The following is an 18679-nucleotide window of genomic DNA, read 5'->3' on the forward strand; positions in this document are numbered from 1 at the left end:
AAGCCTTTAGCCTCAATACTAATCAATGAACCTCAGGGCCTTGAGAACATATGCTCTTGAGTCTTGTGGGCTTGACAGCAAAACATACTGCATCAGTGACCAGGTTCCAATTGTTTCCATTGGATTTATCGACCCGTGTCGAAGTTCCACTGAGCACCGAAGCGTGTGGAAGATTGACACTATTTCAATGCGCACACACACGCACACATGCGCGCACGGACAGTCATTTTGTAGAAATCATCCAACTGAAGGACACTCCACACAATGGAGAAAGACGCAAAAATCAATTGAGTTTCACTGTGTATGCACAAGAGAGGAAAACATCATTAAATCCCACATACATCCAACAAAGCCCTTGTATAGTACACAACACCCACATGTAATAGAAATGCACGCACGCACAAACGCAACCGCGTGCACAACTGCACAACAAACCCACTCACGAAGGCACAAGGACAGACACCTATAATACAGAACTAATCATTGGGCTAGGTTTTTCAATACCACCATGGTCACCATGGTCAACTGGAGATCAGACTAGCTCCATTAACTACAGTTGGGTGCCACCGATATTGTCCCTTATCATTTGACCCATTTAGGCCTGACCTCAAAACTTTTAAAAATCCTTCTAAATCCTGAAAAAATCCTTCTAAATTTTCACGATTTTTCAAAAATAGCAGACCTACAAGCTCGTAGCGCGCCACTCGGTGGCACGCTATGAGCTTGTAGATCAGCTATTTTTCAATAGCTAAATTATAACAATGTTTAAAACACCAAAAGGGGTTCCCGCCCAAAATGGGTTAACTGTCCTTTTGCGCAGATCACGCAAACCTCAGCAAAAAGAAAAGGACAATATTGATGGCCTCCAACTGTATAATACAGAACTAATCATTGGGCTAGGTTTTTCAATACCACCATACGGTCAACTGGAGATCAGACTAGCTCCATTAACTACCTCTGAATGCTCAGATTTTCGTCATGACCCTGACCACGGCTATAATTGTCTGAGCTGCTCTGCAATCAAACACAAACTCAATAAATGTTTACATACTATTTATAAAAGGCCAACAAGAGCACGCTACACGAGTTAGCAACGCATTTAGAGGGGTCTGAGAGTCAACTAAATTTCAGGCTCTGGATGAGTGGGTGTGTAGATCAAAAGCATCAATTTTGGGAAAAGCCTGAAAGTGATGTGTGTCAGTGTGTGAGTGTATACTTGTATTACTACACTTGTTGTGAGGGACAAATACTAACACAAGTGTAGGAGAATTTGAGAAATATGCATTGTGAGGACACTTTTCCTGAGAAAGACAAATGGTTGTGCGTGTGTGTGTGCGCGCGTGCGTGCGTGCGTGCGTGTGTGTGTGTGGGGGGGGGGGGGGGGGGGGGGCAGTGCTCACACATCATGACCTCTGTGAGCGTGCCAGTGCCCACACGTTGTGAGCTTGTGGATGTGTTATTTTCGGCTTTAGAGTTAGGATTGAAAATGGTAAAAGAGAAAGAAAGAAAAGAGGGCATATATTGAATCACACTTGTGAGGCTAAAACGGCCTCACAATTACAGTAATACAAACGTGTGTGTGTGTGGTGTGTGTGTGTGTGTGATGTGTGTGTGTGTGTGTGTGTGTGTGTGTGTGTGTTTGATTTCTTTTTCTCCTGCCATCCGTCTCTGAAATTGATATCACAGCTTTTAGACGGAGGCACTGCCTGCCATGCCTCCCTTACAATGGCCGAGGTCAGACACCTACATCAAACACATTTATGGACGCAGCTGGACAGCTTCGGGCCTTTTAAAGCTGGAACTCGGTGGGATATGATTGCAGCTTTTCAACACATCCTTATTAAAATGTTGATTCCCATCCTTTATAATCATAGGCAGCACAGCCTCAGTGCTATATCTCACCAATAATTCAGGTTCAGGTTCAGGTTCATTTATTTGTTTGTCCCCGAAGGGCGATTTGGTTTACAACAAGGCATAACAGGCAGACACATGAATCACATAAAACACAGTAAAAAGAGCATGGTACACATAGAAATAAAATAAACAGTTCAAGGTTTCAGTGTAGCAAAGGAAATTCATAACGGCGACAAAGTTACAAAGTTACCTCCTCCTCCTATCGTCATTTAAGGCCTGGATAGACACAGGCACGAAGGATAATTTATACCTGTTACTTTTGGCCCCTGGAACCTTTAGGCGAAGGCCGGAAGGAAGCAGCCTGTACTCAGAGCTGAGGGGATGGGAGTTGTCCGAAGAAATGGACTTGGCTTTCTTAAGCACCTGGTTTTTAAAGATATGATCCAGGCTACTGAAATTTACTCCTGCTATTTTTGAGGCCGTTCTCACAATCCTACCAAGCTGGTTTTTGTCCTTTAGGTTCAGGTTTCCGTACCAGCAAATAATGGAGAAGGATATAATTGACTCAATAAAAGCACTGTAGAACAGTTTCATTAGAGATTTATCCACCTGAAATTTGGCGAGCCTCCTCAAACAAAAGAGGCGTTGTTGGCCTTTCTTACACAGCAGATCACAGTTGACATTGAATTTCAGCTATACCAGGCTATACTGCGTCATCACAGTCTGATGGAGAGAGCGCAGGAAATGCATTTCTCCTTGCATCTATTCTACAGTATGCATCTATTCTACAGTATGCATCTATTCTACAGTATGCATCTATGCATCTATTCTACAGTATGCATCTATTCTACAGTATGCATCTATGCATCTATTCTACAGTATGCATCTATGCATCTATTCTACAGTATGCATCTATGCATCTATTCTACAGTATATGCAAAAAGGCTTTTTGTTTTCGGGAGACCATATAATGGCATGTCAGATTATATTGTGAGCTTCCCACTTAAAGGGATACTTCACCCTTTTTGCCAAAAAATGTTAATGATGTTTAGAAGATTTAGAACACTTTCCTGGGGGTCTTTATGTGTGTAATATATGTGGTTTTAGATATTTTAGATTTTAGCAGTGAGCCCAGTGTCTCTGATGTCATCGACACTGGGCTCACTTCCTTCCTGGACTACAATTCCCATAATGCTTTGGTGCACTGTTCCTCCTTGTGGATAGGGGGAGGGCCGTCTTACTGAGACAAGTCCAGGAAGTAAGTGAGCCCAATGTCGATGACATCAGAGACACTGGGCTCACTGCTAAAATCTAAAATATCTAAAACCACATATTACACACATAAAGACCCCCAGGAAAGTGTTCTAAATCTAAATCTAAACGTCATTGACATATATGTTTTTGCTAAAAGGGTGAAGTTTCCCTTTAACTTACAAAAGGGAGATTTGTTATGTGCTGACAGACAGACAGACAGACAGACAGACAGACAGACAGACAGACAGACATGGTGAGCACAACAACATGTAGTTGTGAACACAGCTGTCTAGTCGTCGTCCATTTCCATTCAGAGGATAGGGTTACACTCTGCTGGAAGCTGGCCAAGTGTCCAAACGGATGGGGTAACAGCATCAATCAATGTAGATAAGTTACAGGAGACAACTGGATGTCAACATCCAACATTTATGCATGCGAGTTGCAACACCTTAGACACGAGAAGGAACATGGCATGCACACATTATGCTAGCAGGGTCTAAGCTCATCCCGTGCACTAGACTACTATTATTCTCAAGTCATGCATTTATAGATCTGTTAAGAAAACCTAAACGTGAAAGAATGTCAATGCCCCTACGATCGGCTTTTGGCTGAGGAATTTAACTACCAGTGAGAAACGAACGTATGTAATCAGGAAGAAACCTGCTGTATTCTATAAGATATGGGAGAAGTTCTTGGACTTCATTAAGCGAGGTGATATTGAAGAGGCTTTGGATGTATAGTGGTTAATTGGAGTAGTCAGACATTTCCTGATGTTTCTTCGAAGATTTTGTTTGTATTTGTGCTGCCATGGGGATGTGGGGGGGGAATATATGTGAATAATTGTTTTGAAATTACTATGTTGTAAAGAAAAATCAATAAACATATGTTGAAAAAAAAACATTGATTATTATTATTATAATAATAATAATAATTATTATTATTATTATTATTGTTGCTGTTATTCTTATGCATTTATTAAATGAGAGGGCCAACGCTGATAGCGATGGGCATTGTCACTCAAAAGATTGTTTACTGACTAACTCAAGTCAGAACAACAAGTGATGTATAACTTGAAGTCTAATGGATAATGCGTCTGACCATCTCATTGGGCTATGGGATCTCAATTCTATGCTCTCCGAGAGATGGGATGCAAAAGTCACAGTACTTACTGTACGTAATTCAATAATCTAAACGTGATTATTGGAAACGTCTATTGATGAACGGCCTAATTTCGGCCTAATTTCAGGCCCTGTGCTCTCAGGAGGTACAGTAGTATTGCGTTGAGTTCTGGAAATCCAGAATTCACGAGTATTACTTTAAAATGTTTATCGGTGATCTACTCGCTCTAGCATCTCGTCTGGAGCGAAAATATAAAGAAAATTTTCGCTACTCACCAATACAAAGGCGGCGTGTGTTATTATTAGAAAGCCTACTTTTTGGCCAGAAACTGATTTTTTTTCCACCGGAAGGAAAATTGAGTTTTCGGTAGAGGACGCAGTGGAGTAACTAAAAGTATTTTTCTTCCGGTGGAAAAACAAAATCCCTTTCTGGCCAAAAAGTGCATTTTATACGTGTGGTGGGGGGCTCAGACTAGAGGGCGTCCACTAAGGAAAGGAGGCTTTCTAATAACACAAGCCACCTTTGTATTGGTGAGTAGCGAAAACGTTCTTTATATTTTCACTACAGACGAGAGGCTGGTCTGCATTTCATGTGAGCGCAGGAAGAGAAGAGTAGCAAAGCTCTAATGAAGGCATTAGAACTATGGAAAGGGCCTTTCTGTGTGGAGTTTGCATGTTCTCCCTGTGTCCCCTAGGGTAGGTACCCTCACAAAAAACATGCAGTAATCCTAGTCTCTAAACTGCCTCCCCCTGGCCAGCCGGGGCGCCTGATGGAGGGGAAAGGAACTGGTTGGAATAACGTGTTCCTTCCACGCGCTACGTCCAACCAGGGAAACTCCCCCCTGTCAGGTGTAAAGGAGCAACTTGGACACTCAGGCATGAAGGAAGCATGAGTTCAAGTCCGTTGCTCTCCCCATGTCCCCCATATATGGGGACTAGGTTGGCGGAGGGTGTGTAGAGCCCAGGATCACATTAGATAATTGACACAGGGGTGAAAAATGGGTTACAAAATCGTGGGATGAAAATTATAGCAAAAAAAAAGAACTATGGACTAAAGCCAGTGATCTACAAGCTCACAGCGTGTCGCAGAGCTTGTAGATCACCTACTGTTGTTTGTAGTTCTGGACTGGTAATACTGGAAACAAAACATTTCAAAAATATACAGTATATTTGGAAACTGGAAAGTTTGAGGTTGTGAAAGGTTACCCTTCTTTGTTCAAAAGAGCCAAAGTTTCTGGGGAGAGGTGTCTTAGACCAGGGGGTTCTCAACCCGTGGGTCGCGACCCCTCGGGGGGTCGCCAAATTATTTTAGGGGGTCCCCAAATTATTTAAAAAAAAAAAAAAAAAAAAAAAAAAGATTTTTTAGCAGACCTACAAGCTCGTAGCGCGCCACTCGGTGGCGCGCTACGAGCTTGTAGATCTGCTATTTTTCAATAGCTAAATTATAACAATGCTTAAAACACCAAAAGGGGTTCCCGCCCAAAATGGTTTAAGGTTATTGTAGCAGTCAATTTATATTGGGGGTCGGGAGGGGGCGGGGCGGGGGTCCCGAGACATTGCCAAAGCATTTCCGGGGGTCCCCGGCCAAAAACGTTGAGAACCCGTCTTAGACAAACTCATCAGGGAACTCAACTGACAAAATGAATGACCTGATCTTTTCAGGGAATAATTTAGTTCATTTTGTTCACCCAAAAATATGTAGTTCTTCCAAACAAATGTTTGTGTGTGAACGTCGCAACACTAAAAGATGCATATCGTCACTTTCGGGCAAAAACCTCTTACATCTCTATATTTAAACTTGTATGGGATTTCTTTCCCGTAAACTAAGGCCCTACATCATCATACTACAGTGTCACAGTATAGGCAACAATTGCAGATCTACAACTTCGATGTGACGCATTGTGATCTGCTATTTTCAATTCATTTATTAACCGTAATCCGTTTGAGATAATCATGAAGTCATATTATCGCCCCACCCTAACATGGTACAAAGTAGAGATGTCCCAATACTGTATCGGTATCAGGAAAAGTATCGTATCGGCCCTTATTTGTCATATCGGTATCGGCGAATATGCCAGTCTAACCAGCGATCCGACACAGGGGTAAGGTTATGGCAGGTAAATAAAAGGTTGGGACATGTGGAGTTTGCTTTGGAGTTGCCCAAACTGCAAGTGCACATATGAGTGAGGAGTCTGCTATGAACACAACACAAGATAAATAGCTATAAACACAACATGAGATCACTACACTGGTATCGGTATTCAGTATCGGTATCAACACAGAAATTGAGGTATCGGGATTGGATCGGAAGCGAAAAAAGTGTATCGGGACATCCCTAGTACAAAGCCACAAAGGAGATAGTGTTTTGGCCAGGCAAAGCTGACAATGGAATGGTTTCCCCCTCGGCTACAACTACAACTACCAATGAGAACGTGTAGCCTATCTGTGTCCATGCTAGATCCACAATGATTCAACCACAGGTAAAAAAAAAAGAAAATAGTCTAAAAATAGAGTGGTTGCTATTCTACCACAGACCACCAGGGGCTCCCCTTGGCCTCCTGTGCCTCCGTTTGAACTCGCTGGCCCTGGCCTGTTGTGCTCAGTGGTGCATTCCTCTAAACATAAACTCCACTCACGGAAATCATTATTCCAAGTGACTGACTGACTGACTGACTGACTGGGCTACCGCTGTTATCTTGCCCTCTGCACTTTTGTGCTCTCTGACTGTCGCCAGTTATGGTTGAAGCCCCCAAATGGCAGCCATATTTTTTATTTTGCATGACAAAAGAGTAAATTGTTGTCCCAAAAGACCCAAACCCTGTGGAATCTCTCCATGCAAAAGGAGAGATGAAGCACTTTTATTATTCTGAGCTGTGCTCTGGTTTTGTTGTTCCCGTTTAATTGCATAAAAAGCCCCCCCCTATGGAAGACATTAAAAAAAGGTATAGGCTACTTGAGTTTTATAAACCCAGGGGTTCACAAACTTTTGCAGCTCCAGACCAAGAAGATACACTTAGTGTCTCTCTGGGAACCAAGAAGATACACTTAGTGTCTCTCTGGGAACCAAGAAGATACACTTAAGTGTCTCTCTGGGAACCAAGAAGATACACTTAGTGTCTCTCTGGGAACCAAGAAGATACACTTAAGTGTCTCTCTGGGAACCAAGAAGATACACTTAAGTGTCTCTCTGGGAACCAAGAAGATACACTTAAGTGTCTCTCCGGGAACCAAACCTACAAACATACAGGATGAATAAACCACTTAAGCCCTAGGGATTGTTTTTTTTTTTAAATAGCCGATGTACAAGCTCACAACTTGTCGCAATGTGGCACGTTGTGAGCTTGTAGATCAGTTTTTTTTTTTGTAATGTGAAGTAATCAAAATCACTGTCTTCAGCACATGAACTGCTGTATCCAGTATTTGGCGTAGCGTGGAGTAGCGACAGATAGTGTTACCATGGAAACTGACCAAGGGACGGTAAGATGAGTGATTGCAGCCCCATCGTCCCCATCAGCCCTGATAGACTCACTCACACACACACACACACACACACACACACACACACACACACACACACACACACACACACACACACACACACACACACACACACACACACACACACACACACACACACACACACACACACACACACACACACACACACACACACACACACACACACACACACACCTTCTGACATGACATAATCGTGTCCAAGACGGTTTATTGGATTTGACAGGATGTCAATTTACGCCTTTGGCAATCGATGTGTTAATTTAGGGGAGACAATATTACATAAAAAGATGAAATATGGAGATACAAGGTCTCTGCCCCGGCAATATGCGTGCATGTGTGTGTGTGTGTGTGTGTGTGTGTGTGTGAGTGAGTGAGTGAGTGAGTGAGTGAGTGAGTGAGTGAGTAAAGAGGAGGAGAGGAGGGGAGTAAAACACTTTACGGCTTCATCCAACAACGTGTCATCTTGTCTACAGCGTCATAATTATCTGAACGTTGCGGTCAGGAGTACAACAACCACTCAACATTATACATTACTGCATTACAGTGCTACATGTGTCTTAAGGTCTTTTGAGGGAGCTGCAACTTACAAGCAGGCTATTTTGTGGTTCAGGGGGTCACGCTAGATGCACATCACAGGGCCATCTGTGGCTAAATCACTGGCGTTTGCTGCTGCTAGGGTCTCTGAGATTCACCGAATTATTATTGCTCAACATTTTACAATGAGCTGGAAGTCGGAAAATGTAATTTACACGATGTGCATAAAAAGCTGACAGGGCTAGCGTCGTTACGAGCCAGGGGAATGTGCAAAATGGATGCTGCAAATTGGCTCACAAATGATGTGAAAAATCAGAGCTTTTAATGGGAAATCTATACTCGTCGAAGAGGAGCTTCTATCCTGGAAAAACACATTTTTTTACGTAAGTAAAAGTATCAATACTGTAATGTAGAAGTACGTTTTTAGTAAGTAAGTACAAGTCTGTTATTCAAAATTTACTTGTGTAATTAAATTACCAAAAGTAAAAGTACTCATCGTGCAGAATGTCGTACAACGCAACGCATTATGAGCCTGTAGAACGGCCATTTTCAAATGGTTGAAATGAAGCTGTTTTGTAACAATAATCAAAATCTACAAAGTAACTATAGTAACTACAGTTTTAAAATACATTTGGTGGAGTAAAAGTAGCTACAATATTGGCCTCTGAAATGTAGTGGAGTAGAAGAATTTATTTTTTAGACATACTGAAGTAAAGTATAAATCCCTCAAAATTGTACTTAAGTACGGTACTTGTATTTAGCTACTTTCCACCAATGCGTTCCTGCTAGCAGGCAGTGAAGTCCTGAGTGACTGAAGTGGACACTCACAGGTCCATTTCTACCGCAGTGGCTCTACAGCAGTGGATGGAACAAGAACTCAGATTGTTTACTTACACTATACTGTAGCTCCTGACACCGGGCACTGTGGGCAGGCTACCAACAAAACAAATGCTATGATTTTATTTGCTGTAGTGTAGTGTGTGTGTGTGTGTGTGTGTGTGTGTGTGTGTGTGGGGGGACCGTGACTGGAGTGATTGCCATCAATCTCACAACACAGTAGCTGGAACTGGAATGGCACTGTTATGTTTTAAGGTTGAATATCACAGCGAGTCGGCCAAGCTCATCCCCCGCCCGTGCGCACACGTGCGCGTGCACGCGCACACGCACACGCACAGCAAGAGATTGGCCCACAGGGAGAACAAAAACCTTGAGGGGCAGTTAAACAGAGATCGGAGCACGCACGCACACACGCACGCACGCACGCACGCACGCACGCACGCACACACACGATTGCAATGAAAGTAATCCGAAGAAAGCGCATACACAAATCCCCAACTGTCTTGCAGTGCATGCTCATGCACCTCCCCCCCCCGCCCACACGTGTGTCTGTTTGCGTTATCAGCATTGTTGCCTGTAAAGCCCTGCAAATGGAGTCTGTGTATCAGATTGGACTGTCAGTCAACATGTTGATTGATGGCTGAAAGACCCGGCCTCTCCAGACATGGTCGGGTGTAAACCTTAATTGTATTGTCCAAATTACCATTAGTGTCCATGAGAAATGTCATAAAGAACCTATACATGTGTTCAATGGAGTTACTGTTGCAGCCCTCCTATGAGACACAGCCCTCCTATGAGACACAGACCGAGTAGAAAATAATTGTGGCATTTTATCATGAATATTAGTGAGGACCAATTATATAAAGATAGGTTGAAAAGTTGTGAAGTGGTCCTTTAAAGAACTCCTCAAAACGTGGAACTATCCCCACTTCTGTCCATCTCTCTGCAAGGCCAACATTCCAGAGCAATTTTCAATAATTAAGCCCGGCTAATTAATTCTCATTTGCTAATGGTGCTCCTATCTACACGGGCGACTGCTCTGTTGGGGGAAACGTACCATCAGTCGCCGCACTGTGACGTGAAGATGAAGTGTCCTGGCTTCCTTCTCGTGAGATGATTAACAGGTCCACGGCTCATTAAAATGGAACGCCACTCCAAAAATAGTCCTCACACAATGAAGCAATACGCGAGCCAGGGAGCCCTGCTGCTTCAAACAGAAAACCTAGGCTTTTATGCTGAAACTAATACTGCGAGAGCCCGGTGATTCACATGCAATGGATTATAATTATAAATATTTAGATCATCCATCTATCCATCTTCAACTGCTTATCCGTAGTCGGGTCGCGGGGGGGAACAGCTCCACCAGAGAGCTCCAGACTTCCCTGATGATTTCCTGTTTTTGGCTATATAGTAGTGTATATTTGTATGTCTCTAAATGTTATGATGAATTGAAAACGGTGGACCCTCTTGTAAACAAGTGTAATGCTTTATGGTGTCGTCCACTCACAGTTAACAGTTTTTGTATTGAGTTGTGCTTGAAATGTACTGTAATTCTGCAAACTGTTCATCTTAAAAGCGTTAATCCCGGCCCACACATCCGACCACTTTTCGGCTGCCGTGGTCAGATGGGTGGGCCTGCGTGTGCTGGGTGGGCCTGCGTGTGCATTTTCAGAGCAGGTTTATATTAACAATCAATCAATCAATCGATTGCGTTCCAGATCAGGATCAATAACATAGTATACTTTAACTTTCTATTTACCGGTATCACAAACAAAACATTTATTTGTCAAGGTATTAATTCATGAAAAGAGGGGGAAAAAAATCCCAGCTATATTATCAATAAAATGTTTTTCCAATATATAGAAGCCCATGCAATATCCTTACGGCCCACAGGTTGGGAATCGCCGATTTAGATCACCTTTGTTGAACGTAATGGCCCTAGCTTGTGATTGCCACTCCAACACAACATATCAACAGCCTATGATTCTCTACCTAAATTAAATCTTGGTATCGTTTAAATCTTGGTATCGTTTAATTGCGTTGTTTCTGCACCTGGCTGGGACAAAGGGAAGCTGAAGGCAAGACTTGAAAGTGTATTGGATCAGAAAACAGGGATGAAAAAAAGCATTTTTTTTTTACACACAGACAAAAGCTGGCCCTCCATTTATATGTAGATTTAATATCTATCATTGTCAAGCCACATTCAAATGGAATAATGAGGTTAAACTGATAGGGGCAGAATCCTCTGACGCCGTTCCATCACCGCTCGTGTCAGAGATTACATTCATAGCCTCTCTAAGCGACAACATGATAGGCTCTCTAATCTTTGGTGGAAAGTAACTAAGTACATTTACTCAACATGATAGCCTCTCTAATCTTTGGTGGAAAGTAACTAAGTACATTTACTCAAGTGCTGTAGCCTACTTAACCCATTTTGACCTGAGATCAGATTCTAAAAATGTCTGTTTGAAAATGATAGTTTTCTGAAAAATGTCAGTCGTTCTTCGATTTTTCAAAAATAGCAGACCTACAAGCTCGTAGCGCGCCACTCGGTGGCGCGCTATGAGCTTGTAGGTCTGCTATTTTTAAATATCTAAAGCATAACATAATGCTAACACCAAAAGGGGTTCCCACTTCCCAAAATGGGTTAATTCTTTCTGTACTTATTATTCCACTAATGGTTATATGAAAACGTATCTTGTTACTTTACACATTTTGATTATCACTACAAAACATGACCAAGTTAAGTCCTATTTTACACACTATTCGTAAAAACAGCCGATCTACACATTGTGAGCTTGTAGATTGTTTTCGGAATACTTATACTTAATACTTATATTTGGTGCGGTACATTTACTCAAAGTACTTTCTTCCACCACTGTGGAACAGTGTGTGTATGATATCTTTGTGTATAATGGATGACTAAGGTCCCAGGGTGTGACTGGGAAGGCCTGGGGGTCAGGGGACTGTACCATGTCTGCCACCGTGACCCCTGACCACCCCCTGGGGGGGGGGGGGGGGGGCTCAGACAGAGGCAGGGATCACCTTACAGTCGGACGCCGGTCTTAAACCCGCTCACATCACGTCCAGAAACACAACCTTTCCCATGGAATTATGGGGGCATAAATCATCTCCCTCGCTCTGTCCTCGCCGCACGCACGCACGCACGCACGCGCACACGCACACGCACACACACACACACACACACACACACACACACACACACACACACACACACACACACAAAGAGAGAGAGAGAGAGAGTCCCCTTACAAAACTGTTTCTCAACGTCGGGTCCAGAGACACTATTTGGACCCTTACAGGTCTGTAACTCTTGAGGGTGTACAAATGGAACCAAATGGACCTTTATATGGGTCATTTTACAGTGTAGATTGGGGTCCCAGAGCAAAACAAACTGTAGGAAACGGGGGGTCTGTACTCTATTGGGGGTTCTTGATATTAACCCATTTTGGGCGGGACCCCTTTTGGTGTTTTAAACATTGTTATAATTTAGCTATTGAAAAATAGCAGATCTACAAGCTCATAGCGCGCCACCGAGTGGCGCGCTATGAGCTTGTAGCTCTGCTATTTTTTAAAAAAAGGTTTAGAATTACTGAAGTAAACTATACTGGAACCCCAACCTACACTGTAAAACACAACTCTGAGCGTGTACCAATGGGTCCATTCGGGTTCCACTTGTACGCACTCAGAGTTACAGAACCTGTTGTGGTCCATTTTGGACCCCTGGCGGTCCTCGGACCAGACGTTGAGAGACCAGGGTCTTACAAGGTTTCCCTGAGAGCCCCTCCCCTCCCACCGCTCTGCCAAAGGAGCCCTCCCACCGCTCTGCCAAAGGGGGGGAAATCCCATTCCCGGGCATTAGTTCTGCCACACATGGCTTTATTTTCCCTTGGCAATTATGAGAGCCACTGACTGAGGACTCCACCAGCATCAGCATAAACAGAACAGGAAGGAGAAGACGGAAGAAAAAAAATAACAGCCAATCGGATTAAACTGGGTTCATTATCCGGTCACTGTGTCAGACAAGAATGTAAACAGAGCTCAACCTGAAATGGGGGACGTGTGTAGGACGTATTTCAGGAACTGAAATGATCTCATTCAAGTTTAGATTTTTTTTCCCCCACTTAATGCCAGAGAGGAAATGAGCAGAAAGAGGGCATTTGGGACACTTCTGAGTAGGTTGACAGGAGGAAATAGCGGTCACCTGAAGTGGCCAATTACCCATTCTGAATATGAAGGCAATTCAGCGCAATTAAAACTAATGAGCCTTCAGCCGCACAGAAAAAAAGAAGCTGGGATAGAAGCTAGTGATTTTCTGCCACATGTAATCCAGATGGAAAAGTGCATCCATTAACAGACTAATATCTAAGATCTCAGATTATACAGTCCCACTAATCAATAGGATAAACTCCTTCGGTATAGGCTATCAACTGAAGTACCACTGATAGGGTTTCTCCATTAAGGGTGCGTTCGGAAATGCGCACCGGGAATGTGGTCAGTTTGTTGAGTGTGGTGGGCGGTGACGTCACAGAGTGCGTTCAGTGTGCCTCGTTTACGAACGACCACAGCCTGTGACGCATTCACACCGGACAACACCAGCTTCAGGGTAGGGTCGCTCAGTGCGGGCACTCGGCACACCCGGTGCGCAGCACACTGGATTTTCGAACGACAACGCACCGAGTGCACTGAATAAACAAACGACAAGAGAGCACACCAGTGCATTCAGGGCGCATTTCCGAAGGCACCCTACATGATGCAAGAGCCTCAATCTTCCCCTCCAATGTCTAAAAGTGAAAATAGATAATACTGTATATGGACTGGTTATGGTACAGTATAAGCCAGGGGTTCAGACTAGAGCTCTTCACAGGTCCAAAAAAATGGTTCCGAAATCCGAAATTAATCTGAGACATTTTACCGATTCCGAACCGTTTTCCGAAATCATTTTCAAATAGGAAAACCAAAACCGTGACTATTTCGTCCGACACTCAATGCACTTATAACAGCTCCTACTTTGCTCTCTGTTTCATCCATGTGTGGGGATATACGCACGCACGAGAGTTGCCATGGTTGCTCTAACCTTCTTAAATTACGTCGTGCGCTGCTGATCCTAAACCAGCATAATCATCACACAAGAAACATGTCGCTGCAACACTAAACTGATCCTAGGTCAGCCCACACGTTGAACAGAACTTCAGTTCCAAAGTGTTTTCCTCCGCAGCGCAGCATAGCGCACATGCAGCGGACAGAGAGAAAGACTCTCTACAGTCAGACATACAATCACCCCCGCGCCCACCGCCTCCCCCGCCCACCGCCTCCCCCGCGCCCACCGCCTCCCCCTGTCCCCGTTTTCTGGCCGAGCGGAGTGAGAAGAAAATGAATCTGCAACATGCAGTATGACAGCCGACGCTGAAGCCAAACGGCACAACAAACGCTACAGAATATATAGAATGCAATGCACAAAGCAGGGACACCAGATTGAAAGCAGACCAGGTCTGTCTGTGTGTTTTATAAACATTGAATCAATGATATGTATTAACAAGCTTGTGACTAAATAATAACCACATTGGATACATTGGAACACAGTTTTTTTCCCCCCTGAAATGTAAAGGTTTCAGACATGGCAGGTTTGTGCCCGACAGCAACCATATTCAAGGTTGAAGAAAATCTATATTAGACACAACTAGACAGGAGTGACGTTGATAGATAGATGGAGGGAGTCATGGGCAAATAGATGCTCAGACAGACGGATGGTTGGATAGACGGACAGGTGATGGATGGATGGATAGATGATGGAAGAATGGATGATGGATGGATGTAGGGGTGCAACAACTAATCAAACTAGTCAATTTTATCAAATACAAGTAAGACGCGTAAACGCGGGAAGCGAACGAAGCTGCGCGCGCGCACGCACGCGCACGCACGCACGCGCGCGCGCGCGCGCGCGCGCGCACGCACGCACACACGCACGCACACACGCACACACGCACACACACACACACACACACACACACACACACACACACACACACACACACACACACACACACACACACACACACACACACACACACACACACACACACACACACACACACAGAGTTTTGGCCAGCTTCTATAGTTATAAAAAATATATATATCAATAATCTAACCCTATTTAGTGAAAATATAGCTAATCTATGCATGTACTTGTAGACCTGCTATTTTCACTAACTTTGCATGACACCATTGTGTGACAAATTATAAAATAATGCTTAAGTGATTCATCGATTTGTGGTTGATATAAAAAATGTGCGCTTCTCGATGTTTAGATCAATTGACCAAAGTAATTGACGGAATAATCACAAGAAAGTGAGTGATCGTTGCAGCCCTAGATGGATGGATGGCCTCTGCCAGGTGGAAACCTCATTGTGTCCAAAACCCTTACTTTATAGCGCGCGCGCCACCGAGTGGCACGCTACGAGCTTGTAGGTCTGCTATTTTTGAAAAATCGAAGAACGACTGACATAGAAACATAGCTCAGAAAACTGTCAGGATGTAGAAGACATTTTTAGAATCTGATCTCAGGTCAAAATGGGTTAAAACAAATGGCTAAAGGAAATAAATAAAATATGGAGATTGCCTGCCTGACAGCAGCGATGGATGGATGGAAGTGGGAACGGACAGGGGGCCACATGGATGGATGGATGGACAGACAGGGGACCACATGGGAATGGACAGGGGGCCACATGGATGCCAACAACCCACCATGGTGGTGCTGCTCACAGGCAGTGTGTCCGGGCGAGCAGGGCTGCTGCTGGGAGGGCGACTCGGCCGCCTCCTCAACCAGCGGAGCGTTGTTGTGGTTGAGCTGGCCCACCGGAGGAGGCCACGGCAGGTCCTTGATCACTTTAATCTCTACTGCAAGCCGCCCGCAGGGCACCAAGAGGCCACACGGGGGGAGAGAAGACCGCAAGGGGGAGAGAGAGAGAGGTGTACAAAGGGAAAGATACAAGGAGGGTGGGAGAAGAAGGGATGGAGAGAAATGAGCAAAACGAGGTGGGAGGGGGGGGGGGGGGGGGGGTGGAGGAAGAGTGCAGTAGAAAAGGGAGGACAAAAAGAAGGTAAGGACCGGAGGGATGAAAGAGAGGGGTTGGAGGGAGAGACGAGGCAGAAGAGATGAGAACAGAGTGAGAATAGCAGAATACACCAATACACAGCATAGAATCACTCTATTCAAGAATAGAATAGAATAGCATAGAATCACTCTATTCAAGAATAGAATAGAATAGCATAGAATCACTCTATTCAAGAATAGAATAGAATAGCATAGAATCACTCTATTCAAGGAGTGCAAGAAGAACCAGGCTCAGTTTAAAGTGTCGCTCGGCAGATATAAAATGAACACAATGCCGCCGTAACGTCAGTATCGTCGAGCGACGACGTATAAATGAGCCTTCTTCCGACAGAAGCAGCCGGAAGACGAGAACAGTCGGGAAGAAACAGGACTGGAAAAGGAAGGGAAAGTTAGTTTAGAGACTATATAGACATTGTAGATTGTTAAACGGGTACAGCCTCAGAACATCTCCTGATCCACTGGGACTCATTAGACCGTCTTGTGGATTCATCCTAGAAACAGGCTAATGACCCAATTATGCGACCAAAAGCGGAAAACAAAAATCGCTCTCGACAAGAAATAATGTCAATGGGTACAGCAAGTTGTATAGGCTACAGTAAAGATGCTTTGTGAATAGTTAAGGAGGCTACACACACTGTACGACTTTTAAAGTGGTCAGGGCGGGAGCCATCAGATCGGTAAAGCATATATTTCACACTAAACACGAGTCTCTTTCTTGAAATCGGCTGTGATATATCGTTGTGGTTTTCACACCATACGATTGATAAAGGTGTATATATATATTGATGATACCCATCTATCGATACAGACGGACAGACAGACAGAACAGCTGTCCTGTGCACGGACAGACAGACAGACAGACTGGCTGTGAGCACAGCTGTCCTGTGCACGGACAGACAGACAGACAGACAGACTGACTGTCTGTCCGTGCACAGCTGTCCTGTGCACGGACAGACAGACAGACTGTCTGTGAGCACAGCTGTCCTGTGCACGGACAGACAGACAGACTTTCTGTCTGTGAGCACAGATGTCCTGTGCATTGACTGTAACACAGATCCTCTCGGGGAGCGGTCGCAACCCTGTTCATACTGAATGATGTCCAGTCGACTGCTCTCGCCGACTGGACATTATACGGTATAAACGTCTATATCAAGTCTTCTGTGCAATTCCTGTTCAACAAAACACACTCCAAAGCATACAAATGGAACCAAATGGACAATCACAGGTCCATCCAGACCAGAGGTCATATCACAGGTCCATCCAGACCAGAGGTCATATCACAGGTCCATCCAGACCAGAGGTCATATCACAGGTCCATCCAGACCAGAGGTCATATCACAGGTCCATCCAGACCAGAGGTCATATCACAGGTCCATCCAGACCAGAGGTCATATCACAGGTCCATCCAGACCAGAGGTCATATCACAGGTCCATCCAGACCAGAGGTCATATCACAGGTCCATCCAGACCAGAGGTCATATCACAGGTCCAAAACGGTTGTTTCAGGAAATGGGGAAAAAAATGTGTGTACCAATGAATCCGAGTTTCAGGGGGAAACAAATAAATAAAGATGTCACATGGATATACAAGGCTTTCTGCCTGACAGCGACAATCTATAAAAAAGCTTTGATTACTGCATGTTAAACATGCAGCAGAGCCGTGGCACGTCTCCGCATGGAGAGTGTAAAGAGGCTCTCTCAGAACAGAGCTCTGGGCCCCATAATAAGATAAACAGCAATGTAGACAATATTCTCCGGTGGAACAACAAGCCCCAGAACAATCCATCCTGGCAGCGGACGCTCCGCAGACCTGGCTGCCACCTCCCCCCCCCCCCCCCCCCCCCCCCCCCCCTCCCCCCTTTTCAAATAATGTCCAGGCTCATGTCCAGGAGGGCTGGTATTACCAGGGTAAATCCACTGCCGGTGCTACAGTCTATCTTTCATCGACAATGGACTGCTTGTTTAATGGCACAGGAGGTCTGATAAATTAAGGGAGAGAGACAGCAACATTTTTTTTTTACAGCATTTGCGAGAGAGCTACAGCATGTAAGGGTTTAGAAAAGAGAGAGAGAGAGAGAGAGAGAGAGAGAGAGAGAGAGAGAGAGAGAGAGACAGAGACAGACAGACAGAGACAGAGAGAGAGAGAGAGAGCTACAGCATGTAACGGTTTAGAAGAGAGAGAGAGAGAGAGAGAGAGAGAGAGAGAGAGAGAGAGAGAGAGAGAGAGAGAGAGAGAGAGAGAGAGAGAGAGAGAGAGAGCTACAGCATGTAAGGGTTTAGAAGAGAGAGAGAGAGAGAGAGAGAGAGAGAGAGAGAGAGAGAGAGAGAGAGAGAGAGACAGAGAGAGAGAGAGAGAGAGAGAGAGAGAGACAGACAGAGACAGAGAGAGAGAGAGAGAGAGAGAGAGAGCTACAGCATGTAAGGGTTTA

At 44.4% G+C, this 18679-nt stretch overlaps 1 protein-coding gene across 1 annotated transcript in view; it reads right to left on the reverse strand.

The window, feature by feature from the left end:
- Positions 1–18679, reverse strand: part of LOC306919861 (SH2 domain-containing adapter protein F-like) — a gene marked incomplete at its 5' end in the record, with an annotated part of 55780 nt that overhangs the window by 27444 nt on the left and 9657 nt on the right. The window contains one exon of the mRNA XM_079496410.1: positions 15882–16034. Within this exon, the coding sequence (XP_079352536.1) occupies positions 15882–16034 (153 nt within the window). The remainder of the gene's footprint in view (positions 1–15881; positions 16035–18679) is intronic.

This window comes from Electrona antarctica (genome assembly GCF_951216825.1).
Source record: "Electrona antarctica genome assembly, chromosome: 3".
Lineage (NCBI taxonomy): Eukaryota > Metazoa > Chordata > Actinopteri > Myctophiformes > Myctophidae > Electrona > Electrona antarctica.